Below are 12,915 nucleotides of genomic sequence, written 5' to 3' on the forward strand. Positions count from 1 at the left end.
CCATAGCAATATTTAATTAGATTTAATTCAACTTCCATATAATTCTTTAACCACTGAGTTTACATGTTTGTATGTACCTATATATGACTTCTTAATGGATTATATCGATATTTCTCTGCCATCTAAATGAAAATATAGTATGAAATATAGTTCAGTATTTTCTCGATACCTTATGATTATTATTGTTAGGAAGAACATACACTGCCATTCTTTGGTATCATCTGTAATACTCCTTTGCTTCTTAGTTGATTTTTGAGGGTGGGGGGGGAAGGGGACCTTTGCTTTCTGTTTTCTTGGGAGATAGTATTGTGTAGTTTTTATAGCTTGATTATTGATGTTAGACCAAGGGCAGTTTGACCCTCCGTTCTGCCACTAACATCTCTATGGTTCTTTACAAATGTGAGACTTGGTCTCCTAGTCCGTAAGTGAGAATAACAGTAAGATCTCCCTAATGGGTTATGAGGATTAAGTAACATCCTGCATATAAAACACCTAGTATAGTGCCTGTCTTTAGCTAACATTTATTGGACATTCATATTTTTTGTTTTTTTCTTAATGTGTATCTTTTTCTTTTTTTCTTTTTTTTAAGATTTTATTTATTTGACAGAGAGCATGCAAGCAGGGGGAGCAGTAGGCAGGAGAGGAAGAAGCAAATTCCCCCAGAGAGCAGGGATCCTGATGTGGGGCTTGAGCCTAGGAACCAGGGATCATGAGCTTAACTAACTGAGCCACCCAGGTGCCCCTCAATTAATGTATATCTTAATAGAGTTCAAAGAAATCTACTAATTTCATATATGTATGTAACTACCATCTTGTTCCAGGTACAGAACACTGCCAGCATTCCTAAGGATTCCCTTCAGCTCCTCTCTAGTCAGTAACCATCCCCCAAGTAACCACTACTGTGACTTCTATCACATCAGTTTTTCTTGCCTTTGAACTTCATATGAATGGAGTCATACAGTAAGGATTACGGAGGGTTGGGACCTAGCTTTTTAAATACATAATGCCTATGAGATTTATCGATGTTATGGCAAGTATCAGTAGCTCATCCTTTTTTTTTTTACTGCTTTTGTAGCATTCCATTCTATGAATGTATCACAGTGTTTTGGGTTTTTTTTTTTTTATGATTTTATTTATTTATTTGACAGAGAGAGATCATAAGTAGACGGAGAGGCAGGCGGGGGTTGGGGGCGGGAAGCAGGCTCCCTGCTGAGCAGAAAGCCCGATGCGGGACTCGATCCCAAAACCCTGAGATCATGACCTGAGCTGAAGGCAGCGGCCTAACCCACTGAGCCACCCAGGCGCCCCCATATCACAGTTTATTTACCCTTGGTCCTTTTGATGGATTCTTGTGTTATTTGCTGTTTTGGGATATTATGCATACAAGCTGCTGCAAAAACTGTTATTCTTAAAGCTAGTATTTGACCTTGTTTTGCAGTTTCTCAGCAATACTCTTTTCATTCTTCTTTATTTTATTTTATTTTATTTTATTTGACAGACAGAGATCACAAGTAGGCAGAGAGGCAGGCAGAGAGAAAGGAGGGGAAGCAGGCTCCCCGCTGAGCAGAGAGCCTGATGCGGGGCTCGATCCCAGGACCCTGAGATCATGACCTGAGCCGAATGCAGAGGCCCTGACCCACTGAGCCACCCAGGCGCCCCATCTTTTCATTGATTCTCATTTGCCTTATATATTTATTTATTTAGAAGATTCTATTTTTAAGTAATCTCCCTACCCAACCTGGTGCTTGAATGCACAACCCCAAGACCAAGAGTCACATACTCCACTGACTAAGCCGGCCAGGCACCTGCTCCTTTACTTTTCCAAGTTTGTTTTGTTTTTGTCTTTGTCTTTTTCTTTTTCTCTTTCTTTTCTTTATTTTTCAGAGAGAGATAGAGAGCACAAGCAGGGGAACCTACAGGCAGAGGGAGAATCAGGTCTCCCTACTGAGCAGGGAGCCCAATGTGGGACTCAGTCCAGGACCCTGAGATCATGACCCAAGCTGAAGGCAGACGCTTAACTGACTTAGCCACACAGCTGCCCACTTTTCTAAGTTTGTTAAATTATCTTAGTAACAAGTCCCCCCGCTGGCAGTCTTAGATCCAGATTCATAATTGCTGTTCAGCTGTTTTGAGGAAACCTGATTGCTTGGATAGAAGGAAGGATGTGTGGGTGTGTTTAAAGTTGGAGGTATTAAGAAATAAGCATGAATGAGTAAAGAAAGATTTTTGTTACCTATTCAGGTAATATGATGTATGAGGTAGAACTTTAGCTGAGCCCAGATTAAAGCTTGTGGAATCATCATCGACTAGAGCAGGGCTTGGCCCATTGTAGGTTCTCAAAAAATATGCAATGAATAACTATTTCAGGTTATCACAGACTGAATCAACATGGCGAAGAAAATGTAAAAACTTAGGATGTAATTTGAGAGTTCACCGTATTTCCACTGTAATTTTTTAAAAAATGTTTATTTACTTATTTGAGAGAGCACGTACAAGCAGGGGGAGGGACAGAGGGAGAGGCAGAGGATCTCAAGCTGACTCCAAACTGAGAGCAAGTAGCCTTACACAGGGCTCAGTCTCAGAACCCTGAGATCATGACCTATGCTGACATCAAGAGTCAGCGGCTTAACTGAGTGAGCCACAGGCGCGCCTCCACTGACAATTTTGGATTTGGTTTAGGCTAAATTACTTCATTTCCCTACCATAGGTTCTCTTTCTAAAAATGTTCTTTATTCCTTAAAAAAGTTATTCCTACAAAACACATGTTTTGTGTTGATTCTATAGATCAGTAGTTCTTAAACTTGAGCATACATCACAAACATTTGGAGGACCTATTAGTACAAAAATTACTTCTGACTTAGTAGGCTTGGGGTGGAGCCTGGGAATTTGTATTTCTAACAAAATTGGGTGATGCTTCTGCCACTTGGCCAGGGACAACACTGAGAACTACTGTGGGTCATTTTGTTTTTCTCCTTTCTGAATATTGCCAATAAACAATTGGTAAAATCATTTTCTAAGCTGCATAGAGAGCTTTTCTAGTTTTTAGAAGAGCAGCTTTTTAAATTCAGAAGCTTATAGGAAAAAGTGGCATGTTTTAAGACTTTGTGTGCCATCCTGTGTAAGCTAACCTATAACTTACCTCCTTAATTCTAACCAATTCAGACAGTAAAACTATTTTAAGTAAAAAGGATGTCCTTTTCCTCCTTATTCATGTTGCTATGAAAGTGTGTATTCTAAAGGTTTGTGTAACTTGAAATTTTTAAATGTGTTGTTTAATTTTTCAGATAAGTAATATTATATTATTGAAATAAAACCAATTTCAATATTATATTATTGAAATAAATCTGTAAAGGCAATTAATAATGATGGCTTCAGTAGCAGGCTGGTTCCACCAGGGGAACAATTAAGGACCGTTCAGAGAGTCACAATTTGGCATTTCTGGAATGATCACAATTCAATTAATTTTTATCTTGCCTAATTCCAAACATTTTCACTTTATAATGGCTCAGGGTAGCTGGAAAGGAGAAGCAAGTGGGAGTGGAGGATGGCCTTATTTTTCTGGACAAATTCTTAACTGACATTAAAAGATTTGTGGTAAGATTACAGATAGCTGTTGATGCGGTATTGGGCGGAATTGTCTTTAAACTAATTTAAACACTTGCGCAGGAGTACCAAAGGTGGTTGACCCCATAGTTCCTGTGGTTTTCTTGGTGCCCTGATCTTCTAAGAATCAGAAAGAAGTTATTCATTTAACTTGTTAAAGACTGAAAACATAATGAGAAGAGCAGACTGCTTTGTTGTGTGGTTTTTGAATTTGCATTTTTTAAAATAATTTTTAATTTTTTTATAAACATATAATGTATTATTAGGAGCAGACTGCTTTTTAACTCACATCTAGTATTTCATTACCTTGATTTCCTAATATGTTTTCTCTACATGGATGAACGTATACCTACAATACCTACTTACACTTGGCATGCATGTATGTGTAAATACAGAATCAAAAAGAAGTCTTTCCTGGTAACAGTTTAATATGGTATTTTCCAGTTTGAAGAAAAATTGCAATGCTTTGCCCTTCTGTGGAGAGGGGAACATACTACTGATTAGAATTCAAGAAGAAACTTCAGAAGCCTAGCTATTAAGGCCAGAAATTATCTTGGGAGATCATTTGAAATTTAGAAAGTTGTCATTATTAATCCACATCTGTAAAACAGTTTCTACTGGAATATATGGAAACTGCAGTGAAATTTGTAACAGTGACTTATCCTTGACTTAACTAACCAAAAGCAAGATAGATAGATAGATTTTATATATATATTTTTTGAGCCTGGTCCTGAGTTTGTGGTTTGATTTTGAATTCTAGTCAGCTGTCTTGATGCAAGTGTAATACAGAAAATTAAATTAACTGAGCTATGTATTTCAATACTTTTGGGATTTCAGAGATGCTGCCTATGGAAGTTGCAATTTCTACATTACACTTCTCGACTGTTTTCATGCAGTAAAGAAGGTAAGTGATTCGTAGGATGTGTCCAGTCTTGAGTTGAAAACTATAGCCCCTAGGAGGGCTAGGCCTTCTACAAAGATCTTCCAAGATGTGTATGATGTCAGAGATATCTCATTTCCCCACTAATGTTAGAATGATGCCAAACCAGAAAAGTTTTTCTGAATCTGAGTGTTTCTTTGAATGAGTTGGGAGAAAAGCCACTTGAACAACAGAGCACAGTAAGAGATAGTTACGTAATTAGGTGCTAAATCCAGATTTGCTTTGAGTGTGTTGTGATTTCAGAGGAAAACAAGAAATAAATAGATTACTGGTTTCCAAGTTCTCTCTGATTTGTATATTTTATGTGTCCGATAACCACCAATCCTAATTACAGCGGACATTTCTAGAACATAGTAACTGATACAAACACTTCATTTTTGTATCTTCAAGCATTCAGTTTTTAGTTCAACAGAAGAATTTGTATAGCCCATTAGTTTGTTACTAGGTTTTATATAAGACTAAGTAGGTCACCACTGCTTTGTCAAAGCTATTTAAAAATAACTCCTGTGTTTTATAACCAGGGCTGCCTGCTGTTCTTGACTCTGTGGGACACCTTTCATACCATATTCTAAATGAATGGGGTCCCCTGGAGTTCTGTGTCGCAGCGGACTGTGGTTATAACACTCACTCCCTCAGGTGTATGTCTTGAATGTCAGGGCAGCACAGGGAATGAGAATTGCAAATCAGTTGCTCATGGATCAAATAGGCCTTCAACAACATCTCAAGTTTTATGTGACTTGTATTTTCAGAGGCAAAAGAAACCTGGGTTTACTTTCTTATATAATGAAACATGGTGGCTTTCTGAGAATTTTGAGAACTAAGCAGTAAACAAATTCAGAGATTAATTAGTATACCTTTTTTTCCCTATCTTAGGCAACGAGGTATGGAACTTAATTTTTTGGGGGGGTTTGAGTCCAGTGATAAATGGAGCTGGTTGGGTTCATTACCATAGGCTTTGAGGCAATTCCATCAGGCCTCAGATTAGGCAAGTAATGTTCAGAGGGAGTGCTCAAGAGATGGAGGGACAGCAAAAATGGAAACGAACCCCTTCTGGTTGCAGTTATAGTTCCTGCCAGATGGGCCCCTAGGAATTGCTAATGTAGGCAGGCCTAACTGTCCTGATCCTAGGGCTCCCTTCTCTCCTTTAAAAGGAGAGGTGAAAAACTTAGCCTTGGAAATGGTCTACTCTAACATTTATAGCAGTTTCCATTATTTCTCAGCTTAGTTTTTTTTTTTTTTTTAATCAGATACTACATCCAAAGTCTAATTAATTAGCAGGAACTATAGGCCAAGTTTGTTTTTCTGTCTATATGTAATTTTATTTGATGGCTTCTGATTTTCAATTTAAACATTTTTTTGTTGGTGGCTGATTTGGAATATTACTGCATATATAAAACATTTATAAATATAATTATGACTTAATTTTAATGCAGCTTCTAATAAGCTCTCCTTATGCATAGAAATTGCCTACAAATTACATTTTCTTGTATCATTCTGTTAGGAACATCTGTAGTTCAAATAGCATGACATATATTGAGTATTTTGAATTCAAAGAAATCTAATTCATCATGGTCTTAGAATTTAAATAACTTTTTATTTTTTTTTTAAATAACTATTTTTAAAAACAGGGGCTTTTTGTTTGGTATTGTAGCCTATTTTTCATTCATATTTCCATAGTTTAAATTTTGAAAGTTGAATTTATAGAGTCACCCCCTTATGAACCAAGAATACTTTGCTGCTTGACAATTCTTGCTTATACAGAAAGATGAAAAATACAATGAAGAGAATGTAGTCAATAGTAGTATATAATAACGTTGTATGGTGACCGATGGTGACTACATTTACTGTGGTGAGCACTGGGTAATACCCAGAGTTGTCAAATAATTATGTTGGACACCTGAAACTAATAAAACATTGTATGTCAAATGTACTTCAATTAAAAATTCTTGATTATATACTGCTTGGCAAGGAGATCATCAACCAGGGACAACACTTCTCAGGGGCCACCAGCTGGCTTTTGTGTCAGAAACTAGATACTCTGCTTTTTTGCTTACATGATCTGCCCGCTGCAATTCAGAGTGAGGCCACAGAACAGAAATTTTACAGTTTTTCTTCTTATTGAAAGAAGAATTTTTTTCAAAATTTTGAATTTTGAGTAGTATCAAGAACGTTAAATCTTTTAATTCAAATTCAAAAGAATTTGAAAGTGAAAATGTTTATGAAGTGTTTATGAAAATGTTATGAAGTGGATTTACTTAGAATAAGCTGACCTACAGTTTTCTCTTTTTTTATTTATTTAGGGATCATTGCTTGGGCATTAGATTTGAAGGCTGAATGGTGTTGAGCTAATAAGTTTAGTAGCATTACTTTGAAAACTTGTTTTATTTAGCTCTGCATGGATAGGATGACTGTTGAAGGAAAATTTTTAAAAATCAAATCTCATTAAGATAAATATTGTTATAACTAATTTTCCAGATAATGGAAGCATTTAAAACACATAATCCACCTTCTTTGAAAACTAGTAAGTGGAACAAAATCTAAATATAATAATGCTCTTTTGGGGTACCTCCTGAAATTTTAATTAGGAAATTGGATTGAAAATTGTTTTCTTATTTACATCTTTATTAAAAGCTTTCCTTTGGATTTTAGGCAATGCAGTATGACTTCCTTAATTTCAACTCATTTAACCTTGATGAATATGAACACTATGAAGTAAGTTTTCAAGGATATTGCTCCTTTATTCATGTTTTACTTACAGAGATAATATTCTTGTTTTTTAAAGTAGTGAATGATTTAGATGTGTATAGAATAAAAAAAAAAAATTCAGGTCTTTATCCTCTTACCCCCAGTTCTATAATTCCAGTTCTTAATGGTGTTTCTGCATTTGATGCATCTTTTCAGAGTTGCATGAATGTGCTTATGGGCATTTTTCTTCAATTTTCTTTTTTTTTAGTGTTGATGATTTTCATATAGTGATTAAATGAGAAAATCATAAAACCCTTAACATAGGATCTGATGAGATGAGTAGTCATTATATATCTAATTACCTCTGGAAAAAATATTTTTATCATCTTTTATTGATATGAAGTCAAGACAGTATTGGTTGCAAGTTACAGAAAGTAAATAGAAATGGCTTAACTAAAAAAGGAAAATTTATTGACTTATATAAATAAAACATCCAGGAGCAGGTATAACTTCATGCATGACCTGATTAATGTACTCCAGTATTTGAAATTAGGCTAAAGCTGCCCAGTAGTGATAAAAATGGTGACCAGCAGTTTTGATTTATTCTCTCGGCAAAGTCATCAGAAAGGACCCACAAGTTACTCATTGGCCTGCATAGGTCGTGTCCCCAGCTCTAAACCAGACTGTGTTTCTGATGAGGGTGGTTGGTAGGTGGGCCATCTTGGTAGTTGGAGTGTAGTGCTGGGATCAGCCTTATCAAACCACCCAAACAAAAAGAGAGAGAAGAAAGTCTAGGAAAGCAAAGCAATAGATGTCCTCTACATTTTTAAATGTAGTGTATTTTTTTTTTTTTTTAAGAATAAGTAATTTGGTTCTACCATCTGCCCTTTAAATAGATAGTAAGATGCTTTGCTGAAGGTCTCTTCAGCATGAGTCCTCATGGAATCTTGTCTCTTTATGCTACCGTGGTTACCTTGAGCAGACTTTCTCATAACGGAGTGATTCCACAGATAGCACTCTATGCAGCAGTATCTGGAATCCTCGGATAACTGCCCTTTCACAATCGATTTCTAGAGTAACTATTATTTTAAGCTGTTAGGTATAACCGAATTATTTTAATAGTTACAATTAGTCACTACTATGATATACAAAGATCTAAAGCATAGCTCAGGGGCGCCTGGGTGGCTCAGTGGGTTAAAGCCTCTGCCTTCTGCTCAGGTCATGATCTCAGGGTCCTGGGATCGAGTCCCGCATTGGGCTTTCTGCTCGGCGGGGAGCCTGCTTCCTCCTCTCTCTGCCTGCCTCTCTGCCTACTTGTGATCTCTCTCTGTCCAATAAATAAATAAAATCTTTAAAAAAAAAATAAAGGATAGCTCAGGATTGATTGATTCAGGCCAACCATATCTTCTCCGGAATGGGAGTACATATCTGAAGTAAAATATATATGTAATTTGCATCTTAAACTAGTAAATATAACTTAATACCATTATTTTTGTGCTTATCCTCATAAAATTAAACATTTAAAATAAAAAATACTTTCTCCTTTTAGGCAAGTAAAACTAGTTAGACTGCCATTTGGTATCCTTCAGTGGAGCAGAGTGGTGTCTTTATGTTACTAAGGAGTAATATAGGTGCTAATTAGTTTCCCTCTCACTAATGCAGCAATTGCAGTGTTGCGGGGAATAGCAAGGTTGCCGACAAAAGCTGTTTACTTTCAGTGAAACTGCATTGAGACCCAAGGAACTGTTTACGTAGCTACAGACCTTGGGTCGTTTTGTTCAGTCTCTGGTATATTTAAAAATTTTGGATTCGTGTCTTTCTTTGATTCCATGATGCCCATTTTTTCCCCATTTTAACTTCTCTGAATTCAGGATGCATCTTACATACAATCTGTGATGTCTGCAAATTCAATGAAATCTAATCACAGTTTCTCATTAAAAACTCTAGATTTCTGGTTTCATTTCAAAATTGAAATATCTGGGCCCATTCTTATTCCTTCTTAGGCCTTTTTAGTATGGAACATGGGGTCATTAATTCCCCTCACTGATAATTAAGTAAATTGGATTTGGATTACCTGACTGGCCTATAAATACTCAGGCAACTCCCAGTTTATTTCTTCCTTGTTCTTGAGTGCACATATGTATACCCCAATTGTAAAGCTAATTGATCGTGTTTTTATTGCTAGTTTTTTTTTTAAAAGATTTTATTTATTTGACAGACAGAGATCACAAGTAGGCAGAGAGCAGGCAGAGAATGGGGGCGGGGGAAATAGGCTCTCCGCTGAGCAGAGAGCCCAATGTGGGGCTCAATCCCAGGGCCCTGAGACCATGACCTGAGCCGAAGAAAGAGGCTTAACCCACTGAGCCACCCAGGCACCGCTTATTGCTAGTTCTCTCCTTCTCCATTATCAAGTTTCTTCCCTTTCCTGCTTAAATCTTTGTGTATCCATTTCTATTATTGTTAAAGTTTAGCTATATTTATCTTATAATTGTTATGGTAACTTAGTTGAAAGGACTTAATAAGAGGAAGTAAAGTGTTTTAAATTTCAGTTTACATTTGTGTTTTTTTCTTGAGATATACTGTAATCTCACTGTACTTATAGTTTTAAATTTCCTGGTGGGGTTAGTGCAAATTTCTCTTACTAAATAGCTAACCAAATGATGGAAGTGTGTCTCTCTATGAGTAAAGTGTAAATATGGAGAAATCAAGAATTTTGTTGAAGGAGTCAAGATTGCTCATATTGGAAGACAGTCATTCAAGGAAAATAGAGAAGCTTCTGGATTCACTCATAGTAAAAAAAAAAAAAAAATTGCTTTCTTATTAAGTAGCAGTAACCACATGAGAATTTATGTGGACAAAATAACCAAAATATGTAGTTATATTTTAGGTAGCAGCAGTCAGCTCTATTTTCCAAAGCTGACTATCCCAAAGAAATGCTATCTTAAGAAAAGCGATTAGGACAAGGAGAAGTTAACTAACTGTTCCCTGGGAATACTCATAGCAGGCTTAATTTTAACTTTCTTGTCTCCTGGTCATTTATATACAGTTTTGTGCTTAAAAAAAAAAATGGGTTTGAAGTCCTTCAGACAGTCAGTATTGAGAAGGGATGTGGACAGGAGATTAAGTCTAAAAATGAATTGTACTGATATTCCCTTTGCAGAAAGCAGAAAATGGAGATTTAAATTGGATAATACCAGACCGATTTATTGCCTTCTGTGGACCTCATTCAAGAACCAGACTTGAAAGCGGTATGTGAAAATAGGGAACCTAGTATAATTTTGTTATTGTAAGAAGTATCCATCCTGTATTTTCCTTTGGAAGAAGCCAAAGAGTTAAACCATGCTTGTCTGTCTTAACTATTTAAATAAACTTGGTCACTTTAGTACATCATTCTGCCTGGCTTTTAACTTCTTAAATTAGTGTTTTGCCAGTTATAATGAAATTGGTATTCAATCCCTAGTCCAGATATTCTTTCCACCCAATTATAAGTAAAATTGTTATCTGTTGTTTTCTTTCTGCATTTGACAGCATCTGGTGAATTTCTTTATGTAGGTTACCACCAACATTCTCCCGAGGCTTATATTTCATATTTTAAGAATCACAACGTTACTACCATTATTCGTCTGAATAAAAGGATGTATGATGCCAAACGCTTTACAAATGCTGGTTTCGATCACTATGATCTTTTCTTTGCGGATGGTAGCACCCCTACTGATGCCATCGTCAAAGAATTTCTGGATATTTGTGAAAATGCAGACGGTGCCATTGCAGTGCATTGTAAAGGTATGTTTCCAGGGTTGGGTAAACATGGTGGATGTGCATGTGTGTATGTTTAGAAACACACCAGCCCCATTTAGATTATAAGCCAGGATACATGAAGCTGCCCTTCTTGTACTTTAAGTAAGTTGCTTTTTTCTTAAAACCACTTTGAGGTACAACTGACATTAAAAAGCTGTGCATATACAGAATGCTTTTAAAACCCTAATTTCATGTGAAAAGTATAATCTAAATTATATTCATTGGTAACCCTACAAAACCTTATCACACTGAAATGCATTCATTTAGAGGTGCCTGGGTGGCTCAATTGGTTAATTGTCCAACTCTTGGTTTTGGCTCAGGTTATGATCTCACGGTTGTGAGATCAAGTCCCATGTCAGTCTTGTGCTTTGCAGGGAATCTGCTTGAGATTCTCTCCCTTTCCCTCTCTTGATGTCCCCTGCTCTCGCACATGCACACACTGTTTCTCTAAGTGAACAAAATCTTTTAAAAAAAGAGACATGCATTCATTCATTCCTTAAATACCTATTCAGTGCCTTTTGTTTGATATGTTCTAGAATATGTCAGTGAGAAGAGCAGACTAAGAGCCTTTCTTTGCGGAGCTTATAGTCTAACAAGTTCCTATGTTTTCAGCAGCTATAAAGCAGTGCCTTGGCACTCAATAAGTGTTTACTGAATAAATGATTGTGTATTAAGACATTGTGTGGTGTACTAGGGTTTATTTAACTTCTCCCCCATTTAATAATGGAAAAAAGCAACCAGATAAGAAGATCAGTAAGGAAATCGAGGATTTGAACAACACGGTAAATCAGCTAGAAATAACAGACACCTTAGAACACTGCCCCCAATTTGTCTCAAGTACACAGAGGCCATGGTAGTAATGGTTGCACAGCAGTGAGCTGGTTAATACCACTGAAATGTACACTTAAAAATGGTTTAAAAAGGGGCGCCTGGGTGGCTCAGTGGGTTAAAGCCTCTGCCTTCAGCTCAGGTCATGATCCCAAGGTCTTGGGATCAAGCCCCGTGGTGGGCTCTCTGCTCAGCAGGGAGCCTGCTTCCCTTCCTCTCTCTCTCTCTGCCTGCCTCTCTGCCTAATTGTGATCTGTCTAATAAATAAATAAAATCTTTTTTAAAAAAATGGTTAAAATGATCTTCAGATACTGACCATAAAGAAACTGAGATCTTTGAATTATTGAACAAAGAATTTAAAACAGCTGACTTAAAAATGGAGTGAGCTAACAGGAAACAGAAAAAACCCGGGAAAATAATGCATGAACAAAAATGTTAAAGTGGTAAACTTTATGTCATGCGTACTTTACCACAATTTTAAAAAATAAATAATTAAAATCCAACACTGGTTATTTCATTTTTTAAATTATAATAAGCAGTTGAGGTTATTCTCACCCTCATTCAAGGTGGTTCTGCACCCTACAACAGACATTTGGCAATGAATTCTTCCCTAGCGCACCATGTGGAACCTGACAATTTAAGCACGTCTAAAATAACAATAGTGGGACACCAGTAGGGTAGGCATTCCCATTCCAAATAAGAGAAATCAGGAAGAAGAAAGTTCTGATAGGTCCCAAGCAAGTCCCAAACCTGGCAAGGCAAATGCTGTTAGATCTTAAGGCCGAGACATAATGTTCTGGTTCCTTCCCTGTTACGCAGGCCCCGTGGGTAGTGGCCGTGCTCCTGAGGTGGTGGGCAGGAACAGCCTGACCGACCCACTGACCATGGATCCTGCCCTACCCTTTGAAACCCAGCCTTGCCCCCAGGCTTATATTGGCAGTGACAGCCTTGTTGGTCCCTTGGGGCTGTGCTTCCCTTTTCTTCAAGGATGAGGCATGTTTTCAGTAAGAGATTTCTATTAGTCCTGTTAGAATTCCAGAAACTTGAAAGCCTTCCTTTAT

At 37.0% G+C, this 12,915-nt stretch overlaps 1 protein-coding gene across 10 annotated transcripts in view; it reads left to right on the forward strand.

The window, feature by feature from the left end:
* CDC14B (cell division cycle 14B) overlaps positions 1 to 12,915 on the forward strand; it is a 98,559-nt gene that overhangs the window by 65,457 nt on the left and 20,187 nt on the right. For all 10 annotated transcript variants that reach the window (XM_044265729.1, XM_044265735.1, XM_044265731.1 and 7 more), the window contains exons 6-9: positions 4,441 to 4,507; positions 7,193 to 7,255; positions 10,389 to 10,476; positions 10,781 to 11,011. In XM_044265729.1, coding sequence (XP_044121664.1) covers positions 4,441 to 4,507; positions 7,193 to 7,255; positions 10,389 to 10,476; positions 10,781 to 11,011 — 449 coding nt within the window. The remainder of the gene's footprint in view (positions 1 to 4,440; positions 4,508 to 7,192; positions 7,256 to 10,388; positions 10,477 to 10,780; positions 11,012 to 12,915) is intronic.

This window comes from Neovison vison, chromosome 9, assembly GCF_020171115.1.
Source record: "Neovison vison isolate M4711 chromosome 9, ASM_NN_V1, whole genome shotgun sequence".
Classification (NCBI taxonomy): Eukaryota; Metazoa; Chordata; class Mammalia; order Carnivora; family Mustelidae; genus Neogale; species Neogale vison.